This window comes from Lepisma saccharinum, chromosome 23 (assembly GCF_977018435.1).
Source record: "Lepisma saccharinum chromosome 23, izLepSacc3.1, whole genome shotgun sequence".
Lineage (NCBI taxonomy): Eukaryota > Metazoa > Arthropoda > Insecta > Zygentoma > Lepismatidae > Lepisma > Lepisma saccharinum.
In genome coordinates this window covers 63,469,705-63,495,588 of record NC_139251.1, presented here as the reverse complement: position 1 = coordinate 63,495,588, position 25,884 = coordinate 63,469,705, and the positions used below count along the sequence as shown (strand labels likewise).

The 25,884-nt window shown below is 40.5% G+C and overlaps 1 protein-coding gene across 3 annotated transcripts in view; it reads right to left on the bottom strand.

The window, feature by feature from the left end:
• The window catches only part of exp (expansion), a 556,924-nt gene extending 535,198 nt beyond the window's left edge, over nucleotides 1–21,726 (bottom strand). For 2 of the 3 annotated variants that reach the window (XM_083144337.1, XM_083144340.1), the window contains exon 1: nucleotides 21,097–21,718. In XM_083144337.1, coding sequence (XP_083000463.1) covers nucleotides 21,097–21,152 — 56 coding nt within the window. In that variant the 5' untranslated portion in view covers nucleotides 21,153–21,718. Of the gene's footprint in view, nucleotides 1–21,096 lie in introns of all 3 variants that reach the window. The other variant, XM_083144338.1, reaches the window with a different exon arrangement.
• Between the last annotated feature and the right edge of the window lie 4,158 nt (nucleotides 21,727–25,884).

Below are 25,884 nucleotides of genomic sequence, written 5' to 3'. Positions count from 1 at the left end.
TGTTTACAAACTTATTTTTATTTTTTTTACTTTCTTTCAATAACTATGAAGAAATATATGACAAAGTTTTTTTAATATTTCTTATTATGTGTTTCACATTTTAATTTTTGTAACTGATTATAAAAGATTGTAAACGTTGGAACAGCCAATAAAAATAATAAACGTAGGCTTTTAATGTTTATTCGTTTACCGTCTTTCCACATACAGCCCGAAGGCCATTGTGCTCTATTGCATTCAATAAAATTCCCCAAAACCCACACTATTCGGAGAAAACCTAAGGTGGGTGTAAATTAGATGTTTAAAATTCCTATGTCGCAGGAACCGGTGTGCAATCACAGTGCAGAACGGTTATTTTGACAAAATCACCGTTTCACTGCTAGCTGCTTCGGGGAGGAGGGTTCTTAATGTTGCCGCTTCTTGCCTAAGTACTAGGCCTAATTGGTTGTTTGACAGCGATTCCTCCGTATGTAAACGCGGCAACAGAGGGTCATTGCCATAAAGGCGGTACCCGCACTGGATCCTAGGCCGTCTCGGCTATAGTTACGACTAAAGGATACAAATCAGAGGCGCCAACTCAAAGTACATTTGGGGGAGGGGGCAGAAAGTTATTTGCCCCCAAAGACGATTTTATATTATTATTAATATTATTATTATGGGTACAATGAGAAAAGTAATTGAGAACCGCTGCTCCAGAGAGAATTCCTAACATTGGCGTTTTCAGAACTTGAACGAAATGAGGAAAATTCTTTGGCGAGACTGTCTAGCGTCATCGTCTTTCCGTACCACGTGTTCTTATTTCTTCTTAGCCTTGCTACCTCCTTTCTTGGGCAAACTTTTTACACCACGACTTAATCTCAAATTTTTCGAGCAGACATCATCTCCTGGAAGCTATCAACTCGGGGCAAGCCCAGGCACCTACCGACCTGTTGGGTGAGATCAGTCAAGGCAAGGATACTATAAACTTTTTCCTGCTCCCCCCAAAATACGCAATAGTTAGGCTGGATATTTCGATGAACTAATCCATCTCTAACTATGCACTTGAGAGATCGGTTAGTTCATCGAACTATCCAGCCCAACTATTGCCTATTAAGTCGACAACTAAAGTGAAAACATACTATATAATTGTTTCCTTAATATTATTGTGAGCATGAAGTATTATTAAGCTTTCTTTCTTTCACTTTGTTATATGAAACCTCATCCTTTATTCTTATTGTTCTATTTATATATTCTTATATTTATTTCTTAACCGTTCTCTGTTTAATTATATATTTATTATAATTACATTCTATTTTTATTTACCGTCTGATGCTGCTATCTATCTTTGAGTTTTAGAAACTTGATATTTATGCCTTTTTTGCCACTTCGATTTGGCAACACTGTCGAATGTACAGACGCTTGCTCGCTCCACTTAGCGCCTGACATAAGTAATACACGCGCATCACAATCCTACAATAAGTCACGATAATCTCATACGGACATTTTTAGCACACCTATCCTAGGGAATACACGAACATATCAGCCTTAAGCTACGCTCATGCTGTTCGTCCTACATTGGCTTCAGACTGGAAGAATCGTTTGAGAAGCTACATAAAAAAAATATGCATACATTCGTGCATACGCAAATATGGGTTACCGAGCACGTTTCGATATGATATTTTTTATACACTCTAAGCAATGTTGCCAACTTCAATTAATTTTGGGCGTCAAAATTCAGATACGGATACTTTTATATAGTATTATTGCTATTTAGTGTCGCTTTTCTGCAACTTTTGGCTAAAGCGAAGATGAGGATGAGTGATGATACAATGAAATTGATGGAAGGGACAATCACAAACACCCATGCCCAGGTAGGGATTCGAAACCGGTACCCCTGGAGTTGTAGCCACAGAGAAAGACGGAAAGAGTGTTACAGGGTGATTTATATAAAACTAACACATTTCATTCACGTTTTATTTCAGTACGAATACATCGTAATGCACCATGTTAATCTCGCATGACGCGGGACATCTGAGGGATTCAAACATTCTCAAGAGAGTGCGCAGTTGTGCAGGATTTGGTAGCTTTCGTCGCCCTATTGTCTCAGTTTCTATACGAATTTCCATGGTGTTTGTTGAGCAATTGAATGACACACAGCTGTGTCAAGGGTATTTTCAACAGGATGGCTCTACATGCCATGCACCAAACGATTCCTTGAAGATGATCCAAAGCGTCTTTGAGGACCGGATAATTTCCTGAAACTTATGGCCAGCGAGATTACCTGACTTAACCCCCTCCCTCGACTTCATCCTGTGGGGGCATCTTAAGGAAAAAGTGTACGTTACACGCCCTTGGACGAATTGAGGAAGAACATTACAAATTATATCACTGGTATTGACGGCAGCCAACTCGAACGAACGACCAGGAGCAACGTGGCCAGCTGTTCGTTCAGGAGGAAGGACGACACTTTCAGAATGTAATGCAGAGGTTATTAAACTCCCACATTTATGCTACATTTAAGATGTAATAACTTATTGCTAGCTTTATTCTTGCTCGCATACATTAATAATGGATTGTGTCCGTTTTATATGATTCACCCTGTATAAAGAAAAAAAAGAGGGAGATAAAAAGTCAAAAGAAAATAAATCAAGGAAAACAAAGAATTTAAGAAGATGGGTAGAGAGAAAGGAGGCAGATTGAATGGGTGAAGTAAGGACATGGAGAAGGATAATGCAAAGGAGAAAAAAGAATGCTAGATTTATAATTTGGCACATACAAGTTGTATACATTTCAGCGAAAAGTGCATAATACATCACATGTGTGTATGCCAAATTCTAATTTGATATACAGCCTCACTCTGGCGGTTGCCCTGACAACGCAGGTAAAGGGAGGAAGCGAAAAATCAGTTGAAAACATGGCTGACTCGGTGGCCCACATGGTAGGGCAATGGTGTAGTATGCTAGAACTGGGTTTTAGTCCTGATCGGGATTAGTGTTGTCCACGGGACGAGACGGGACAGGCTTTTAAAATTTCGAGACGAGACGAGATTGATCATGTGTCATGAGACAAACTAATATTTTCGAGACGAGACAGCATTTCCACGAGACTTCCACGAGACGAGACAGGCCAAAGTCTCGTCTTGTGGGCAACACTAATCGGGATATGAGAGCTAAGAAAAGAGAAGAAAATCTAAGCACCCATGATTGTTGAAGAGGAACCGAGATTAACACATTTCCTACACGCCAAGAAATCTTTGGTGATGCGACAGGACCAAAAGTCCCACGGAAATATGATTGATTGATTTGGTTCAATTTACCCATACCTCAGTTTTCTGCCACTTTCATCGGGAAAATGAGGATGAGTGCTGATATGACACCCATGCCGGGATTCGAACCTGGGATCCCTAGAATCGTAGTGCAAGGAAACCCCTAAGCGGTGGTTTTCACCGTCAATATCTTCCAATTCTCTCATGTCAGTTTTACACAATTCTCTATTTTCACATTCAGAACAATACGAACATCCAGGACTTATCCAGGATTCGAACCCGATACTACTGGCGTCGTAGATCGACTTTCAGTGCTTTCACCGGGGCACCGAACCCGGTATCACGTGTCAGTTATATTATGCTTATTTGTGTACAAATTATGTATTTCATTTCTAATTTATTTATATTTTGACGAACATGCATATGATTGTTTAATTGACGTGAATCACGTTTTACCTTCCATCGAAGAGACTTCTATGTAAAATGTCTTTGGCCCCGTTGTATTTTTTTATGACAAGACTTATGAGCAATATTACATAACTATGTGAAAAGATTCCCTAATTGTAAGGAAACATTTGTCAAATTATGTCTTCATTGTGTACTATATTTAGTGTAATGAACAGGTAATGATTAGTTATTGAAAAATTAGTATTGTACGGTGTACTAGTTAATTCTATTTTTAACAAAATTGAGCATTAAAATTGAAAGACGTTCAGTATGTAGAATCGCTCAGTACAGAGAGAGACGTGAAAAGCCTTTTTCGGTTGTTGTTTCTGACGCAAGAAGTGCCAATTTTTTTAAGATTTTGACGCGGTTTTCGGGATCCCTTGATTACAAGGCGACGACGTTACCACTACGCTATCTGGGAGGCACAACTAGATCACCAGGGATCCAAACAAGAAACCAGGCATGGGAATAGATTAAATAAGACATCACACCTGGTTGGGACACGCGTAAAAGAAGACATGCCACGGCCTTGTGACAGTTGCGACATCTGTCGCCTGCGTGTAAACTAAACCCCCTTTCTCTGGGATGGGAAAGCGGGATGTTCCTGGCTAATTATATTAATGAGCGTGGGACGGCGGGAGTGAAAACCGCGGGCGTCGTGCGAGAACGACTCCAGCGGAAGACTCCAGCTTCTCTGGAAGGAAGGGGGTTCCAGGATTTCCCTGCTATGATGAGCGACTGGAGCGAGTTCTGGAATTTTTGAAATTCGAAACGACATTCTTGAGGTCTGCTCCGTACTTCTCTGAAATTACCAGAGAAAGGACGACAGCACCGCTTAAAAATATATTACTGTCCAAGAGTTTGGTTCAAGTGAGCTACAGAATGTAATGTACAGAACCCGTGTAAAAAAGTGTAGAATCTAAATTTGTGAATTGTCGACCCATGGCAACTGGGACCGCCCAAAATGACACGTTTATGCACAAAGAGCACTAAATTTGATATGATATTTAGACCGTTCGAGGTACCCTGTCGTTGTGCTATAATATATTAATTCTTAGCTTCACAAGAATGTAATTTTCGGAAACAAAAGACTTGCTACGTAATCTTAAAGTTTTACGAAACACTTATATACTATCGAATTAGAAGATAAAATTTTAACCGGTTAAAATAGCCTTTAAACCACTCCATCTCGATCCAATGTAAAGCTTAGAGCAACCAAATGACGAACGACAGAACTAGGGTGGCGCCGCCGCCGGAAAACTTTGGCAATCAGCAGGCCCATTCACGAGTGGCTTGAGGAATCTATAGCAACTTGAGGATATATGCTAACAGCGCCAAACATGACGCCTAGCGTACTTACGTATGCATGTTACAGAAGAAATAAACAAAACTTAATCTGCCTAACTTATTTACATACTTTATTCTGCTATTAGATGCATATGTGAGTAGGTTAGGCACGTCAGGTTTGGTTCTGTTTGCATAGATCTCTAAACTGTTATAACTAGGGAAAGGTGCAAAATTATGGTCGGGAAAGTGAAAGAAAGGTTCTGAGAATGTTTTCATAAAGGTGCAAGAAATAGTGCTGATAAAATGACTTTATTAAATCCTCCCTTTTTCTGCGACTTCTGTATATAATTCGCGCGGGCCGCAGAGAGAACTGTTGTTCTGCCGAATAGGTTTTGTTAAGTTTGAGTTTTCTCTCGCGGGTTTTGCTACATTATCTTGGGAACTATTGGGGCTACAATGATTATATTATACCATTTTATAGATCTTGTTCTGCTCTACTAAATGAGACTATACACACAGAAAACTAAGTGCATCATACCGATTGATGCACAAAAAGTGTGTCTTATGGCATCTGCGAAGAATCACATTCACATTTGATGCATTGCAGTGCATTTTGTATGTCGTAAAAGAGACATCAAAGTGTATCATGTGATGCAAGTGAGGATTTACTTCAGTCAAGATGCAATATAATGCATTATTTGATGCGTTTTGCTGCACCTTCCTGCATCTTTCTCGATCATCCACTTAGACGTTTCATCTGAGCTAAATAAAATCTGTAGCTCAGACGAAACGTTTAAGTGCATCATTGAAAAAGATGCAGAAAGGTGGATCAAAACTCATCAAATGATACATTATAATGCATGTGAAAGAAATCCTCGTTTGCATCAGGTGATGCACTTTCGTGTTTATTTACGACCTACAAAAATGCACTAAAATGCATCAAATGTGAATCTGATTCTTCGCAGATGCCACTTTAGTGCATCAATCGACGCGTTCTGGTACATCAATCGGTATGATGCATTTAGTTCTCTGTGTGTAGGATTTTATGTAGCAGCTCGAGATGAGTGAAAAGTTGCAAAAAGGTGCAACAAAGTGTGTTCAATTTACTTGATTTCATGTCCTAATATACATATCTCAAACGATCTGTATGAAAACAGCTATATGTTTGTAAATGTGCTGCACCTTAAAATTCGTTCTCTAGTTATACCTGTCCCTAGTCACTCGTGGATCGTTCTTCCTCTATCGAGACGAGAACGAGACGACTTGCTCGTGAACTGGAAACATCCTTTTAGTATCACAAAATAGCGGCCATGAAGATACTCATATCTGCCTCCTAACCAATGACGTCACTTTATGATTCGAATTCCCCGCATTCCTAGCATTCGAAACGTCTGCCGAGCCGTTAGTCTTTATGGGAGCCATCAAAGTTAACGAACTGCTCCGAACCCAGACTGGAAGAAAGTGGAGCAGATCGCTTTCCTCGAGTCGAAAGGCCTTGAGTCAAGAGACCGCCAAATGCTAATTGTGGCAGGTGCGAAGATTCCCAGGCGATAGAAAGGCTCCATTGTAGAATCTGTGATTCCAGCAAAGAGAAGCAGGCCAGGAAGACAATGAGGAGGAAAGTGAATTACTGGAGCACTCGTGGAAATTGAGCCATGGAGCTGCTACCATTGCCGGTCAGCGTTTTGGCGCGAACCGGATGACCTTGAAAAGTAATTCTTCCGCCATTTTAAGCGATATAACTATGATTTCTCATAAATTTGATTCCATGAATCGCTATATAATGTTATTCGTCACTGAACAAAGCCATTCTCGTCGCTTCTGCTGTTCTCACTGCAGAGATAAACGGGAATTATATTCTTGGCGCCAGCGTTCTATGCAGTGTGGCCGGGTAAAATCGACAAAAAGCAAATTAGTTACCGAACAATTCGTAGGCTCGCACTGAGAGAACCTCAGCTGTGGACTCGACAACAGAAAAAAAAAAGATTATACGTGTAACTTCCGCTTAACAAATCCCAGGGAACAGGGGCGTCACCATAAAATGAGCCAGGGTGGGCTGTAGCCACAGTCTATATAGTCGTAGCCAAACCAATCTACATGGAATGTTTCCAGAATCCTTCAAAGGTCAAGAAACTCGCACACCTGTATAAAGTGAGAGAGAGACAAAGGAAGAAAGAAAAACAGGAGAGAGAGGGACGCACGGAAGGAGAGAGAGAGAGAGAAATAAAATAAAAGCAAGACAAATAACTAAAGACAGAGGAAGAAAGAGAAAACAGGAGAAAAAGCCAAATATAAAGAGAAACAGAGGAATGAATATAAACAGAAAACAAGAGAAAAGGAAAGATAGAAAGGAAGAGGATCAGAGGAAGATAAAGAGAACAATGGCGCAACAGAGGAGGGAGGGGCATTGTCCCCAACCTTGGACGGTAATGAATTCTAAAGGGGGCAAGAAGAACAAGCATAGAAGTGGGGGAAAAAACTAGCAGAATCTAAGAGTAGCAGGATAAAAGGATACTAAAGATGGAATTAGTTTTCATACATTTCTTACATTTTTTCTTCCAGACGGCCAAGAACATCTGCAAGGGACACAGAGGGGCAGCTACCCCTCGATTTCAAATTTTATGCAAGTCAAAATATATCTCGTAAAATTTTCTTGCTAGCTTCGCTCGCAATATCTGCTTTTCTTACAGTCTCGTCAAGTTCAGAGTCGTAGCTAGGGGGCGGCGGGGGTCGATCCTTGGAACAGAACGATCTAAATGAAAAGGGCCGTGAAAGAGATAATGCCATGGCGACCCGTGCAATTATTTGTGCCCTATTAAATTGATATTGTTATGAGTTTCCAAAAAATTAATCTATTTTTTTAATTTTATTTTTTGCTTGCTTCGCTCGCAATGTAATTATTTTCTCTAATGCATTGTAAATTACCAGAGAGAGAGAGAAGTAATACCAGTGTTGCTGCTAAACAGTTTGGGCTTAAATGCATCAACAAATGTTTTTAGGAATACGAGCGCGCACATGTGAGAGACAATTTATATCATTTTTGCTGTTGGTTTGTTATGAGATGGATGAATTGATTACGTAATGTACGCGTAATTAAATATGTTTTCTATTTAAACTATGAATATGTACACAACTTAGTGTTAACATGTTGCATACGTATTTACTTATTTTACGCCGCTCCTTTTTGTATCAGTGTAAAACATATATTGTACATGAAAGTTATACATACTAATATGTGCGAAAAAAATAAATTCGGAATGCATTTATCATGCATTCTCTGTCTTTCAAAAATACCGGTTGTGTGCTTTGTTTTCAATTATTAGCTAATGTGAAAATGTAAATAATGTAAAAAGTAGCTACGTGTTGAAAAAATATTTCAAATAGTTTGTTCCAACACAAATGCTTTAGCACAGACTTCTACCCCCTTTTTGTGTAATTTATGAGGATAATAATGTCTTTGATACTACTACTCATACCATACTACTACTACCAATAATAATAATAATAAAGATGGCATTATTATTAATGTTGTTGACACCGTTATCCTCGTACTTGCCCCCCCCCCCCTTCCAGACAAAAACTCGTGGTTGCGCCTCTGAGAGAAAACAGGGGCTGCAATTGTAAAGGTAGATAGTGAATAGCCGTTTTCTAAGGGATACCCAATAACATATTTCGTGTGTTAGAAATTGTCCACGCTCAAAAATTGCAATCGGTGGTGAATTTAAGGCGATTTTGCATTCAGCAGTCTGGTTTTTCCCAGAGTTCTTCACTGCTTTTGTTCGAAAATGTACATTTTCTTAAAATTTCGGAGGGGGCTGTAGCTCCTTCAGCCCCCCTCTGCGTACGCCAGTGACTTGATGCAGCTGTTTGCAATATGTACGTATTTCACAAGTTTTTTTTTAAAAAAAAGTACTTTACGCGTATTACATAGTCAAATATACTCTATACAACTTTTTTAAAGCCTTTCTATACCCGACAAAAATACTCATAACTAGGGAACGGAACTTTATGTGCTAAAAAACACAGAAATATTTATTTTTTATGTGTCATAAATGTTGAAAATATGTGATAAAAACAGGAAAATATGTGACAAAAATAAAAACATTTGGTAACAAAAACAAACTATAACATGCATTTTAAACACCTGAAATTAGTTTCCAAATGATTACCTCTTAGCGAGCAATTTTTTGGAAGAGTTGCAGTGGATCACCATAGTTTTTCCAAATTCTCCATTGTAAATCTGTGCCGATTATCTCTAAAAAGCATCTTATATTGCGAGAAAGATCGCTCCACGTCACAAGAAACAATTCTTGCATATTTGAATCACGAAATGTCACTAACGCTTAAGTTTTCCAAAGCTTCCTCTTCCTCTACTTCACTTTCCAAAACACATGCAATTTGGCACAAAGTTTGAAAACCTTGTTTTTTCCCAAAAAATTCTGTACATTTAGACACTTAGATCCAGAGAGTTCTTGCAGTTTCGATTCTACTATACGGACTTTAACAATGGAAGCTGCCAAAGTGTTCGCGGACGATTCAAGCTTTCATATGGAATTAGAGAGAATGGACAGGTTTGTTGAGATGTATGCCAATTCGACTTTTACGGAGGGCTCCATCAACAGTTCTTGCAGAATTCTTCTTTGTCGAGATCATTTACAACAGATACAATTTTTTCAAACTTCTGGGCATAACATCTGCATCCAACCAAGTGCCCCATCGCGTAACTACAGGTGTAGGGGGAAGGGGAACCCCAGGACATTTTTGTTTAAAATTGTCTATTCTTCTAGCCAACTTGATAAAAACTTTCTTGCCATTTGAAACCAGTTTATCGACATTGGGATAAAGAGCTCTTATCTTTTCACATATTCTATGCAACGCATGGGCCACACATTTAACGTGCACCATTTTGGGGTAGCTAACGGCAAGGCCTACTGCAGCTTTTTTCATGTAAGCTGCAGCATCTGTCACGAGGAGAAGAACATTGTCAAATGTTATGCCTTCCGGCCACAATATCTGCATTGCTTCATTAAAAAGCCTTGCTATCATTACGTGTAGCCAGCCCCAGCTACTACTAACAGCTATTTTCTCCCAGTAGGATCGTAGGCGAGGTGCCAGAAGTCTGCCAGCGAGGGTGTTCAAAGACAAAACAAACCTAGCACTCTCGATATGAAAGAGGTACAGAGTAGCCTATAAACATTTTTCCTTCGAGGATTTCGAGGTGGATGAAGTCAATGAGCGATTTTATGTATTTAAAATGAAAATTTGCAAAATATGTATTTACATACGGAAAACTGGAAAATATGTGTTTTTATGTAAAATAAAATTTGCTGTGTTGACATATAAGGCTATAATCAGAATTTTGGCAAAAATGAGGGTCTGTATCTTATCGCAGAAAAAACATTTAATTACCTAAAGTTCCTTTCCCTACTCATAACATTCAAGAAAATTACCAAAAGAATGTATATTTATTATTTATATCTTTACATTCGAGAACCATATTGTACACTGTATGTTGAATGGCGTAAGAAAAATATTTATTTTAAGAAGTCAGTTGGAGAAAAATACATAAAAGTGTTGACAAACTACGAAATATAACAGAGAAGTATTCATATATAATACCTGCCATCTAACGGAAAAATAAGAACTAAACGGTTCGTTATTACGAGCGGGTAGCGATAGACGTGACATGCCTAATCTTATTGCGTATCTAATTGCAGAAATGAACATGTAAATGGGATAGACATATTAGATTTTTTAGGGATGGACGATATCGGAAATTTGATATCGCGATATATCGTCACAGACGATACGATATTTTTTTCGCATCTTGATTGGCGATATATAGTTTCCACGATATACATCGCCAAGTATCGTGACGATATATCGCTAAAATATCGTGACGATATATCGCCCAATATTAGTTTTTATCTACTTCTGGTTGTTAGGTGCATACGTGAGTAGGTTAGGTTTGGTGCTGTTAGCATGTATCCTGAAGTTGTTGTAGCTAAAGTGCGCGTCAAATCTCCTGCATATGGCGATAGCCAATAGCAGCGCACTGCAGCGGTGCCATGTCGAAATCTCACACGGAAAGGAGAAAGCGTGGTTGAGCGAAACGTCTTGTCACGGAACTAGACAACGCCGCTCGTCTGTGATTCGCTGGCGCTGTTCAGCCGTTCAAGGCCATATGCAGGAGATTTGACGCGCACTCTAGTCGCTCGTCTAGCTTTTCGATTATAAAGGGTGTCCCAAAAGTAAATCAGGATTTTAATTGTGCGCCATTTTTTCCCCCGCAGGATTGGCTGCGTTCTGTGAGGTTACATGTTGTAGTAAAAGCATTGCGGTTAGTGAATATGGAGCACTACACGACGAAGGAACGAGTGAGGATAGTTAAAATTCGTTACAACTACGGAAACCTGACATTTTCGATAGGAGAAGTGGCCCAAATGAAACAACTGTGCGATTTTTCTCCTCTGGGGATTGGTTAAGTCTAAAGTTTATGCTGCGAAGATAAGAATGATTCATGAATTGAAAGCAGAAATTCAAAGAGTTATCGACGACACTGAGCAGCAGTTATGCGAGAAAGTGATTCAGATTTTTGTCAAAAGAATTCTAGCGTCAAATGCGTGGTGGAGATTATTTGTCATTTATCCTCTTCCACATTTAATAGCAATGTTCACACTTTCATATAATGTACTCCCTCTGTCCCATAATTATTGTCCGGTACACCTTTGTTTGTTGTCTCATAATAATTGCCAGATATTCAAACTGTGACATTGGTGTATACAGAAGAAGAACATGAAACAAGGGAATGAGTCATACAACTTTATTACTCAAGGATCAGTACAAATTGTGCTTTCCATCTGTCTCTTCGTCTGTCATTCCTGCACTACCATTTTGGCATACCGGACTAAAATTATGGGACAGAGGGAGTAATAACTTTGTCACTAATAAATATATGAAATGTTCTTTTTCTTGAATTAAATCCTGCGTTTCTTTTGGGACACCCTTTATTAACCAAGAAAAATCTTATTTTCTTTGCTCCCTCTCTCTCTCTATTTTTCATACTCCTTTCCTTTGTCTCATCTTCTCTCTCTCTCTCTCTCTCTCTCTCTCTCTCTCTCTTTAGCACAGCACGCTACGACACCAAGGGTACCGGGTTCGCATCATATCATCACCCATCCTCATCTTCGCGATTTGCCAAGTGTGGCAGCAGTGGCGAAGCTTGACATCTTCACATAGTCATCGCAAGATTTGTCAAACGTCAGGGTCGAACTTTCAACGGGGGAGGGGGGGAGCACAATATTTCATGCTGTGGCTTGGCTTATTTCGCACAAATATGCGAATATCCTGACTTACTTTTTTAAACTTCTTCTCCAGAATATTTAAAATGCAATATTTTTTATATTCTGCTTGGTCATCGCCGCATCTCTTGAGGCAGTAAAACAAACCAAATCAATTGATAAATTATTTAAGGACACGTAGTTTAAATTTAAAGCAAAGATCAAATGTTGTAACTTGGCCTCAATAAACCCGCTGCAAGTTGAGGCAGCAGAATCCAAAACGCACCCACCCAAATTCCACAGAAACGCCGCCGCTTAACAAATGACACCCCATTGTACGAAGGTCATAGAAATCTAGAATGCCATACATCAATTAGGAGAAGAACTTTCGCCCGGAATACGTGAACGTTACCCAGGCAAATCAGAGGCTTTCTACGAACCCAACCCCCCCCCCCCCCCGAACTTTCTCACCACGGTCCACCAATAAGCATTAATCTTCTTCCCTCCCACTCATCGTGGTACACAAGTGCGGTATATGTAGCTCCTGTCAGATTTGGCGAAAAGTGGAAAATGATACTGCGATAAAGAGAAAATGGAATGGTACGAAGATGCAACAAAAGACTGATTTATTTTATTTTACTTCGAGTTTTGAGCCTGTTGGCTAATTTGCGAAGATGGGGATCAGTGATGAAATGATGGACATTCACAAACAACCATGCCCGAGCGGGATTCGAACCCGGGACCCCTTGCGTCGCAGCGCGATGTAATACAACAGAAGAAACACATAAAAGAGACAAATTAGGAATATACGGCAACATTTCCTTGCTCCTAGACGAGGCCTCACCAACAGAGGTGGTCATCCTCCGGAGGGCGACCCTCATGAGGCCAGACCTCATCCTCACCCTCCGAAGACTTGTGAGGGTGTGTGAGGGTGAGAGCGATCCGTGAGGGCGTGTGAGGGTGAAAGGCTAGTCGTGAGGGTGTGTGAGGATGAGGGCGAAATGCGAGTCGTGAGGGCATATGTGGGTGAGGGCGAAGTCGAGTCGTGAGGGTGAAGGAGGTTGATCGAAAATGACCACCTCTGCTCACCAATGCCAATGCCGTCGCCTTGTAATCAAGGGGTTCCTGATTCGATACCCGGTGGAGGTTCATAGTGGTGTGATCTGTCTTTAAACTATTGTTCCAGGCTCAAGTAGAATATATTTGCATAAAGTCAACTTATGTATCAACCCAGATGGGAGGCAAATGACACTACAGGCGATGTCTGTTGAACCACGACCTTGCTCAGGCAATCCTCCACGCTCACGTCTTGAGCCTGCAATGAAGTGTGCAGGAAATTTTCAACGGTCAGTAGACGCATGCGTAAATGCGAATTAATCTTCCCCACTTATCAGCCAACAATCAAGATAAGGTTCATTGCATCTCCTTAACAATGGGCTGGGTGTGTGCTGACAGTTTTCTAAATGGCGTCTTCATTGTTGGCAGCGAAGCGAGTAATTGTTCCTTGGGAAAAGTTATTTATTGTTTAACAAACATTTTGGTATTTGGAAAATAGTGAAAGAGGACCTCGTTGCATAGGTTTGTGAATACGAATTCTTGCATGGTCTAGTGGTTAGCGCCTGTCTTTGTATTAGTGGCAGTCTGCTCGATACCGGTGAGGGTAGAGGAAGGCGCGATTTTTTTTTCCGAGAGAGTCACATTGTACAGGTTGGTCCATAACTATGGAAATATCCGTTTAAAACCAATACAAATGTTCGAACACGAATGAAACATACAGAGATGTGATACAGGGAAGGGGGAAACCGTATAGGGCAAGTGCCAACATGGCGAGCAGCTTTAAGTGCACCATCTAGGATTGAACTAGTTTTTTTTTCTTTTTGAAAGGTTTTGCATGTGACACATGAAAACGGACTACAATTTGAAGAGAAACACACTGCTATGCCTATTGTTTGTGTAACTTTAATCCTAAAGCTGTTAAGAGCCTAAGTCCACTTTATGCACAGAAAGGCTAATCGAAATTGGACCTACAGTTTAAAGCGGGGTCCGAACCACTATGTGCCTCCAGCATGAATTCGAACGAGTGTCTTTGCCCTATTCCTTAACGATTAACATAAGTGGAACATTACTTTTTGAAACGCCCACATATTGAAGAATAGATTATCTCGAGCTATCGATAGCTAGAGGGAATCTATTCATCATTCGTCGCCAGGAAAGCTTCAAGTCTCACCCACATATTATTTTTATGATCCACGTAACGTCATTGTAACACGTCACCATTTCCACACTGAATGTTCCAAACACTATAATCTCGCTATCTAAAGTCACACGCCTAGCCAAATTGGGATGGTCTTTTAATTAATCTTGTACTTCTTTATGGAAGGTCGTCTTCCCCTTATGTTAACCGCTGCGATGAAATGAGAACGTCAACAGAGGGACACATCTCGACATTAACGGGATTTAAGATCTCGTGGCGCGCGACGCTAACCGTTGCATCACAAGGTCGGCACAGGAGAACTTCTGACCTTGTACATAAAAAATAAAAGGCATAGAGAGGAAGAGAAGACTTACAACGGGTACATCGACCCCTCCTGGTGCTTTTTTCCACTTTTGACTAATCGCGAAGATGACATCGGTCCAAGAATTTTAAATAAATTTAATTCCGGTCCAGGAGAAATCAGCAAGCGTAAATGGGTCCTGGACCGTAAGAAACCTTTCTATGTGTAAAGTATTTGAATTCGGTCCTGTTATGGAATCCAATAGAACCCATTAGAATTTATGGGTTTCTGGACGTTTATCAACCATCCACTGATCCTCACAAAGGATGGTGCCCCATAGTGACCAACACTGTCGGCAGGTATTGAAGTAACCCCAGAGTACAATTCCCGTTGGACACACATTGCACAGTAGTTCGGACCTCCACTTTTTTTGAGCCCTAAAAGCCCTTAAAGGGACTGAGGCCGTGTCCGAAAGGTGCAAGACCGTACTTGAAGCGAGCATCCTCCGAGTATGGTCTTGGAGTGCGGTCTTCAAGTCGTCTTTCGAATTGCATTTCGACTGCAGCGCCAAATGCGATAAGTGGAGAAAACTGAGTATTCGTTATTTTCCTCGCCATTTAAACACTTGTTTTCACCATTAAAATCACATAGCATTTTCAAATACTCGTACACATACATTTCCACACATTAAAATAACTATAACCAACAACTTGCTGGCCCATAACCTGTGTCGCTGGCTTTCTACCTCCGTGGTTTTAAACAAATGAACAACGAGTGTGGAAACCACGTGACCTAGTCACCAACCGTCTGTACTGCGAGCTGTGTACTTGCGTGCTTCTGTTCGTGGCGCTTTCGAACTGTACTAGGTGACGTCACTTCCGCGAAGACCATACTTCAAGTCTGTACTTTGTACCTTTCGGACAGAGCCTGAGAACGCGAGAGAGAATGAGAGACAGAGATAAAGTGATACAGACGAAGAAAAATATAGAGAGAAACTTAAAGATGGAGAAAAGGGAAGAGTGGGAGATAGGGAAACAGAGAGAGAAAAGACAAGAAGAGGACGAGCAAGAAAGAAAGGTATAAGAGGGCAAAAGAGGAAGAAAGAACCAGAAAGATAAAGAAATAAAAAAGGGTATTAGAGAGAGAGACAGGGGAAACGGAGGAAGAAAAAAGATTGGTTGATTTGGATTATTATACTTCCATTTTATCCTACTTTTGGTTAATCGCCAAAATGAGGATGAGCGATGATATGATGAAGGGACACTCACAAAGAACATCCATGTCCAGATCGGGATTCGAACCAGGGACACCTGGCGTCGTAGCGCGAATGATAGAGAAAGAAACGAGAAAGCTGGAGAAAGAATAAAGGGATGAGGAGAGGCAGTAAGCTAACTAACTCTCTAGCCTTCTTAAACCCGAAGGTTCATGGCTGCAGCAACACAGGCCTTCCATCTGTTCCTATCATGAGCAAGATCTATATACTCTTTACCATCCCTACAGATTTTCTTTAGGTCCAACTGAACGTTATCCCTCCATCTTCGTCTTGGTCTTCCTACAGGTTTCTTACCATCAGGTTTCCCAACAAGAATCCTGTAAACTCCTCTTTCCGCTCCCATTCGTGCCACATGGCCTGCCAACCTAAGTCTTCTTGATTTAATCATTCTAATAATATTTGGACATCAATACAAATTATGTAGTAGAGGCAGTAAGGAAGAAAGAAAAATAGAAGAGAGGGAGGGAGGAGTGGGGAAGAGAATTTTGGCAACCATGACAACCGAAAGAGTGTCCACACGAAAATTTGTCACCCTTGCGTCCATCCCCCCCTCCAAAAATAATTCAAATCAACACCACTTGCAGGCACAATTTTGAATTAACTCTTTCTTCTAAAGTACATTGAAGTGTTATTGACATTTCTTTCGATCCGCGGTGTGTTAAGCTTGACGCCCACTGAGACGCGGCAACAGAACGCAACAGACGCTATTCCGGCATCTCACCTTTAAGATAACCTGCAGACTTCTGGCACGGAAATTCCCGCTTCGGTTACGCGGGTTTCCCAGTAGTGGGCGTTACACCATTAGATTTCAATAGAAGAAGACAACAGAAGTTCTGTTGCCATGTTTATCCGCATCTTAGTGGGAGTTTAGCTTTAAGAATGCACTGAACAAAACGTATTTTAGCAAATAATCGGCTGCTTTATGAAGAACAGCAAGAAAAGAGTAAATCGAAAAAGAGGCGTGGCGTTAAATTAGATTAGTATCGCCAACAGGTTTTGTGAATCGATTTCAATCTGTAACTGTCCCCCCCCCCCTCATGTATAACTTTTTGCCGTGGACAAAAGGGTGGACTAATATTTCACAATGAGCTACAGCTCCCCTCACCATTCCGGTGGCTTGCACCTGGAATATAACCGTACATAGTTCGCATCTTGCTTACAAGAATCACTCTTAGAGGTATAAAGAAATAAAGAGAATAACAGAAAGTGAGATAATGATAAAGAAGCAGGAGAAGACATAACAGAAAAGAGAGGAACATGAAGAGTAAATAAGAGAAATAGAAACTTGGGGGAAAGAGAAAAGGAAATTGAAACATGGAGGAAAGATGGAGTGAATAAGGAAGATAGAAAAATAGAAAAGATTAAGTTCGATTGAATATTTTAGTCAGCATTAGTATTAGTGGGGAATGCTGAGTGACTTCACGATTCATCAAGAACAGGCAATTTTCTCTTCCACTTGTTTAAAGCCCGATATCGACTTGTTGCAAACCAGCGTATCGTCTCCCCATTCCGTATCAATTTATTCGAAAAAACTTTCAACCCTCCGTTTCAAAATGTGAGAAAAGATACGCAACCGACCCTATTGCTCATTTGGCGGTTTTTCCCAATCACATCAAAGCAAGGATACGATAAGCGGTGGAGGGTCAGTGTGGACGGTCATGCGCGCGTTCCGTTGCCTCGTTGCATCATCCTTCATTGTGTAGTGAGCTCTGTGAATGACAGCACGTCCTATTGTCAACAGTGATGTGCGTCTACGCGTAAACAACGATAGTCTACATTCTACACGTACACTATTTTATACACGTAGATTACGTAATCTATGTAAATAACATGGCGAAAGATGATAAATTAGCAAAGGGCGCCGTGGAATTAAAAGAAAATTATACTGCGTATCAGTTGCTGATGTGTGAGGAGAACTTTTCATACTCTTTCCTCCAAATTCGAACAATTTCTCACCTAGTAAGAAACCTAATATAGGAAATATTCTAGTGTTTTATGGGGAAAATACCACTTTTGCCTCATGACTGCCATCTGTTGTCAATTTTGCATACTATTTATCTTCTGCCATAGTTGAAGACAAGAGAAATTTTGTTGTAAATAGGATTCTTTTCAGTTTGTTAGGAACCAATATAGTAGAAAATGTCACTTTCCTTTCGTGAAATCCTTGAAAATAAATTTTAATGCACTTTAGATTGTCTACGTAGTCTATGTAAACTACAACCCAATGTAATCTACGCGTAGATTACGTGTAGACAACGCATATAAACGTAAACTTATAGTCTACGGCACATCACTGATTGTTTACTTTATTATCCTTATTATGGAGTGGGATAAGGAAAATACTATTGTATTTATTGGTATAAAGTAAAGTTTCTGTATAATCCGCTGATCTGGTGGAACCGCAAGTCTGCCAATAAGCTACTTCCACAGTACAGTTCACAGTTCGAGTTCATGTTTGTCATCCACCAACGTGGTGATTTGAGTTTTTTTCATTTTCGATAAAACGTAATCAATGAAAATATATACGGCTGCTGCCACTTGCTGCGGTGTATCATCGTCATTTGAGACCAGACTGTGATCTGTATCGCACGTCGCCACCGGTGCGAGGGCAAGCGGGGGAAATAGCCCACAGTGACATTTTTAGCGCAGCCCCTTCGGTCCATAAAAAGGCTACATATTAAGAATAATATATATTAGGGGGCAAGAATCACATTTAGAGGGATAAAGAGCTAAGACGAGAATTTAAGACAAACAGAGGAAATGATAGCCAAACAGGAGGAGAAAGTAAGGGAAGAAAACAAAGACGAATAGATTAACGAGAGCACATAGAAACTAGAGGTAAGAGAGAGAGAGAAAAGTGCAAAGAGAAAGAGAGAAGAATGGTAATAGAGAAAAGGGAGAATCAGTATCCGTGGCAACCGAAGATTTCGCTTCGGAGTACTGGCCCTTGGGATATAACTTCATCATATTAATCTATTCAGCATTCACCTTCATCGCCGCGATTTGCCATGGAAGAAAACTACACGCTGCAAGCACTAATGCTCGTGAGGGTACCATTCCAAGTTTAAGTTCACTGTATGCTCAAATGGTCTACTCGGGACTGGTCCTACAATTTAAATTGGGCCGGCCCCCGTGGTGGAGTGGTTAGCACATAGCTACGACGGCAGGGTTCCCGGGTTAGAATCCAGGCATGGGCACGGATGTTTGTGAGGGTCCATTCATCAATTCCATCATATCATCACTCATCCCCATCTTCGCAAATTAGCCAGAAAGTGGCTAAGTAAAATGAAGCAAATCGATCAATCAGTTTAAATTGGGATCCGAACGCTCCACCGGGAATCGAACCCGGGGCCCGCTCTCACGTGCCCTCCTGTCCAAAACTGCTGCTTAACGTAGCCCCGTACCAGCTCCGAAAATGTGCTTGTTTAGATCCGAAATGCTGTTGGAGTGTTAGATGTGACCAGAAATGCTACGGTAGTATTGTAGCTAGAGCTACACGTAGAATTTTAAGGTTGCAATATTATGGTCCAGAGTAACGGAAGAAATTCAACTCACCGATACACATTCCCTCCGCCTCTACCAATCAGCAACACAGTCGTTTACAGAGAAAGACTGTCACACGATGTATAGCTTGGTGGTTATTGATTACATTCAATTCTCAGTACTATTTTACTAATAATTTATTCCGTAATTAACAATGTTTGCAAATTTCCTTAAATTTTCACATACCAGCAGCATTCTACAGTTATGATAATTCTATGTTTAGAAAATATAAACTAAATTGTATGTATTAGCAATGATTCTTATAATGAAAACCATGTCTGAGTAATGTTGTCAACCCCTCCGCCCATCGCACACAAAGAACGGGACATTTTCGCATTACGACTGCAGAATGGACTGTCCCTATTAAATCGGAACGCCTGCTTGTAGCCTTGCAACACTGGTTGCAGGACTAAAATGACCTAATATTGCAGACTGCAGATGTCTGAAGCCTACATCTCTCCACAAACTTACTGTTTGTAAGATTTGTTGTTTTAAGTGCACTTTAAGCACATAAAGGCTAATCGGGACTGCACCTACAGTTTAAAGTGGAATCAGAACCAGTATGTGCCTCCACCAGGAATCGAACCCGGGACGCCTTGATTACAAGGCGTGGACGTTACTTTACCAGTACGCCTCGGGGAGGCTCTCTCCACAAATCGAAATTCCTGCACAACGGGGCCGAATAGGGGGTGTAGGGGGCAATTTCCCAACACTTCTTGTCCCCGCACTATGTCCTCTCAATGCTAAGCCTTTGCTAAAATGCCCTTGCCCCCTTCAGTTTCGGCACCCAATCGTCGGTACTGTTCTTGCAAAATCTGAAAAATCAATATTCTTTTCGGTAAGAATTTACAATACCGGACCCCTCCCCGATTTTTGTAATATTTCGCATACTCACTAATTGAGGCCTCCTAATCACGAATTTAAAGTTAAAATTTGGGGGTCACGTGTAGAAATTGCAAAATAAGCTAAATTGAGTGAGGACATTTTGCCGTTACAGTGCTACGAAACCAACATTTTTTATCTGTCCGTGATCGCAATTGGCCCACAAACTATTCACGGATAGCCCCACGAACCATTCTCGGTAAGGTTAGGTTAGGGAAGCATAGTTAAAATTTGGGGTCGTAGTAATATCAGGAATATATAAATTTCATTCTAAAACGTAAAATATTGCAATAACCATTGTTTTCGTGGAGAAATCCAGAGTTTCTGTCCCGATCGCGGACCACTCAAATTCGCTTATTTTGCAATTTCTACATGTGACCCCCAAATTTTAACTTCAAATTCGTGATTAGGAGGTCTCAATTCGTGAGTATGCGAAATATTACAAAAATCGGGGAGGGATCCGGTATTGTAAATTCGCTCCTTATTTTCCTATATTTTTATACGTTTACATTAAAATATTTTATAATTCGACGGGGGCAATGGCCCCCTTAGCCTTTCCCTTCTGTATGGGCTTCATTGACGGATATGTCACAGAGGAAAACAATGGAAAATTAAATTAAATAAAATTAAAGAAAAACATCAACTTACCGCCATTGATGTCTCCCATGTGTCCCTCCTTTAATAGTCCTATATAAAGACCACATATTCCTTCAGTAGAACAACACTGTTTGACAAAACACCAGAAAAGACACTACAACACAGTTTCCGCAGACACAGAGTTATTCGCGCAACTTTCCTTCCCCCTTCCTGTCTTATGTTGTCTTCCCTTCAACAGAACACTGCAACGACACCTTTTGCATAACCGCAAGATGAAGAAGCCACGGAACAGGGCATTGCCAAACTCACCCTCGCGTTACTGAAGGGGTGGTTCAATCAGGAAGCTATCTATGGCTGGACACGCGTGCAGAAAGCACTGAACTAATCCCGCGCAGCTGTGCGTTCGCCCCACGCGCGATTGTGTCTGGAAGTCTTTCACCAGTACGAGAAACAAGGCCACGCTTGGATCTCCCAAGACATTAACGATTGCGGTACGTCACAGTCACACACCGTTGCAGACTTGTGTAGAATCGGGGAGAAAACAGCATTTGACTGCGCGGTGCGTTTCGGTGGCCCAAACTGGTTTGTTACGGCATAACAGACAATGATTCCTTCACCTAACAGGTCCCTCAGGGGTCGACGGTGCAAAAAAACCTTTCACTTCTGTTAAAAACCTCTTGCGGCTGTCCTCCCACCACAGGCACTTCTTGGTACTTTACCTCAGGCAGCGAGCGTCATGTCGAAGCCCTCCCAATACGGAAAAGCAGCGGACGCAATAAACAAGAGAGAAGCGTGTGATTGACACAAGCAAGCTTACGCACGACAATCAGTGTTGCAAACTAATTCTGAAGCAATATCGCACGTGCACGTATGACGTCAGTTTGCTTTGATTTTTTTTAACATATCAAAAACACTCTAGGTGCTGACCAAGGCGTTTTAAAATTTTTGATTGATTTTTGTTATCTAGCGTCGCTTTTCTTCCACATTTGACTAATCGAGACTAAGAATGGCCAGATCCGGATCCTAAAATTTTTCTAATCCGGATCCGTTTTGCCATCCCACATGAGCGCTTCTTTGGAAAGTAAGAATGTGTTTATAACATATTGTTACCTGCTAATATTTATATATATGAAATATACATATACACGTATTTCTTCCTTTGGGCCCCTCTATACACCTGCCAAGTTTCATGGAAATCGGAGGGGGACACTTAGATAACATCCCTTGTTAGTAATTATATAATACTGCATATATTATAATGTTTTATTTTAATTTTTAAAACTGTAACTGTAGAACAATTGTATAAATTTTGTATAACATTTTTATCTTGTTAAATGTGTTAAAGGTTTCATCCTGAAATGGAATGTCTCACATTTATGTGTGTTTCCATTTCCAATACATTCGAATGAATACATATTCGTTTCAATGGCATTTACAAAATCACCTCTGACATTTCATGTTATACAAGTAAGATTATTTTTGTGCACGAGTGTGTTAGTCTTTTAGGAACACCACTTGAAAAAAAAATCTTGTAGGACTAACTAATGAAAAATCATAATGCCTTTTAAGGTGTGGTAATATTATAATGGGTTTGAGATACGAAACTCTCGGATCCGGATCCAGATCCGGAACTTTCGGATACGGATCCGTTTGGCCATCCCTAGTCAAGACGATGAGGATGAGTGATGATGATATGGTGAAACTAACAAAGAACACCCAGGCCGCAGGCCGGGATTCGAACCCGGGACCCCTGGCGTCGTAGCGCGCTGTGCTAATAACACCGCAATCGAGGTCGGCAACATCAGTTTGCAAATTACACTTCTTTCTTTTTGCTTTGGAGGTTGCCACTGAGTTGAGTGGATGGATTCACTAAGGTTCTGGTTCGAGTCACGGTTTGAGCATGGGCGTTTGTAAAAGTGCCTTCATCAATTTCGGACACATTTTTCAAAGAAGAAAATATTTTACACAGTGGCATGCGAAGGATTTTTGAAAGGGAGGGTTAAGTATAATTGTTTTTACTAGTAAGCCCTAATTTAGCCCTATCTTCCTGACTTTTACGTTGTTTTTTACTGGGCCAAAAAGGGGGGGGGGGGTTATGACTAGGGAACTGAACTTTAGGTAAATAAATGTTGTTGTTTTTTTATGCGATAATATAGAGACCCTCGTTTTTGCCAAAATTCTGATCATAGCTTCATATGTCAACACAGCAAATTTTATTTTACATGACACATATTTTCCAGATTTCCGTATGTTGCGAATTTTGATTTTAAATACATAAAATCGCTCATTGACTTCAGCTACCTCGAAATCCTCGAAAGAAAAATGTTTATTCTCCGCACCCCTTTCATATCGAGTGTGTTAGGTTTGTTTTGTCTTTGAACACGCTCGCTGGCAGACTTCTGGGGCCTCGCCTACGATCCTATTGGGGGTATATATTACCCCCCCTGGATCTAACCCTCAAGTACTAATGTGTAAATGTACAGAAAGTTTTGGGAATAATCAAGATTTTCAAACTTTGTGGCACGTGTTTTGGAAGGTGATGTAGAGGAAGAGGAAGCTTTGGAAAACTTCAGCGTTAGCGGCATTTCGTGCTTCAAATATGCAAGAATTGTTCCTTGTGACGTGGAGCCATCTTTATCACAATATAAGATGCTTTTTAGAGATAATCGGCACAGATTTACAATGGAGAATTTGGAAAAACTATGGTGATCCACTGCAACTTTTCTAAAAAATAGCTCGCTAAGAGGTAAGCATTTAGAAACTGATTTCAGGTGTTTAAAATGCACTGAATATTTTGGTTTTGTTAACAAATGTTTGTTTTTTTTAAATTTTTGTCACATATTTTCCTGTTTTTATCACATTTTTTCAATATTTATGACACATAAAAAAATATTTCTGAGTTTTTTAGCACATAAAGTTCCGTTCCCTAGTTATGTTCCCTACCGTCGTCGGCATGCCACCGATTTTATAGTCACATTGTTATTCCAAGGGTTAACAAACTACAAAAAGGGTTGATCCTTTGTGAAGAAACCCAAATATTAAGCTCTCTTCCACGTAGTACAACCTGGGATGCATTTTGCAGACTAACGAGGGTCTGGCGTCTGGACACACGGCCAGTATAATCTTCCGTGGGGCTCCTGTTGTGTTCTGTCCACGAGATTGTCCTCCCCTCAATTCCATCTTATCATAATTCATCCCCGTCGTCGCGATTAGCCAAAAGTGACAGAAAAGCAAAGTAAAATAAACCAAATCAATCATTCATCTCCATACTCAAGAATAGACAAAGTGAAAGAAAAACGACAAAATATAAGGAAAAGAATACAAGACTTTTTGAGAAAGAATTTGCTTACATCTTAACTGTACATATTTACGTTCCTGAAATATTATTTACGATATATTTTTGTTTAAGACATTTAAGAAATCTTTTTGTCACACATCACCTAGGCTACTTGTTTCTTGTGTATCGTATCATACGTCGCGTGAGGAGGTGAGTGATCTTGTTGAATCGGATAGAAAATCCTCTCTGCTACGTAGAAGAGTGGTTAACGTAGACGCTACAAGGTTGAGGGTCCTGGGTTCGAATTACCGGCAAGACATAGACTCTTGGTTGGGGTAAGATTGACAACAATTTATATATCCTCCACCTTTCAGTGGTATGTTTTGGGGGAGATGTGGAGGCTGTAAGGTGCAACCGTCTGGTAGAGTGAGATAACTTTCGTAACATCTCTGGGTGTTTGCATTGGCAGCTTTCGAGCGAGTCATAAGTCCCGGAGCGGCCAATCAACAAACGGCCCGCTAGCGTCATCTCTACCCAGCACCTATCGGTATCCCTGTTGCTCGCGCTCTGGACTGTTGGTAGGCTCACTAACTGGACTCGCGCGGTCAGCTGGCTTTGTTATGAAAATAATCTGACTTTACGCCTAGTAAGGCACCTAAAAATCAGTCTCACTTCTTCCGGTAACTGCAATACGGCAGTATAATCTTCCGTACATCGTACGGCTGTGTTGTTCCGTGTTTCTCCTTATTTGTAGTGTTGCCAACGGGACGAGACGGGACAGGCTTTTAAAAATTCGAGACGAGACGAGATTGATCATGTGTCCCTTTGACAAACGAATATTTTCGAGACGAGACAGCATTTCACAGCATTTCCACGAGACGAGACAGGCCAAAGTCTCGTCTCGTGGGCAACACTACTTATTTGTGCTGAGTCCCCTTTTACAGCCTCAGCTTTTAATAGGTCAGGAGGAGCATGGTTTAGGTCGTGTTAATCAATGAATGAATGAATTCTTTTAAAAAAAAAAAACAATTGAACAATTAAGTTTTAAAGTGCCCAGAATATCAAAATAAATCAATAAATCTTTTCAGTGGGCAGGGACGCTAGAGGGTATGGATATTTGTGAGTGTCCATTCATCAATTTCATCATATCATCACTCATCCCCATCTTCGCAAATTAGACAAAAGTGGTACAAAAGCGAAGTAATATAAAGAAAATCATTTGGCAGGGGAGGGGGGGGGCAAAAGAACGCCTACCCTCTCAAAGTAGTCGCGTATTATTCTCCGTGTTTATTTCATCTTATACCAATTCATCGTCACGAATATGTAAGGAAATTGTAAGACAAACGTAATATAAACGCTACTGGTATCCAAGCATGGTTTTAATTAATTTTTAGTGTATTTGGTTTATTTAACTTCAGCTTTTCTGTCACATTTTGATTATGAAGAAGACATAAAAGTATTCTCTAGACGTCCACTTGTGTTCTGTTATTCTAAAAAAAAATCAGAAGTACCGGTTTCACTTCAACGCCCCTCGTATATATCTAGAGTGCGCGTCAAATGTC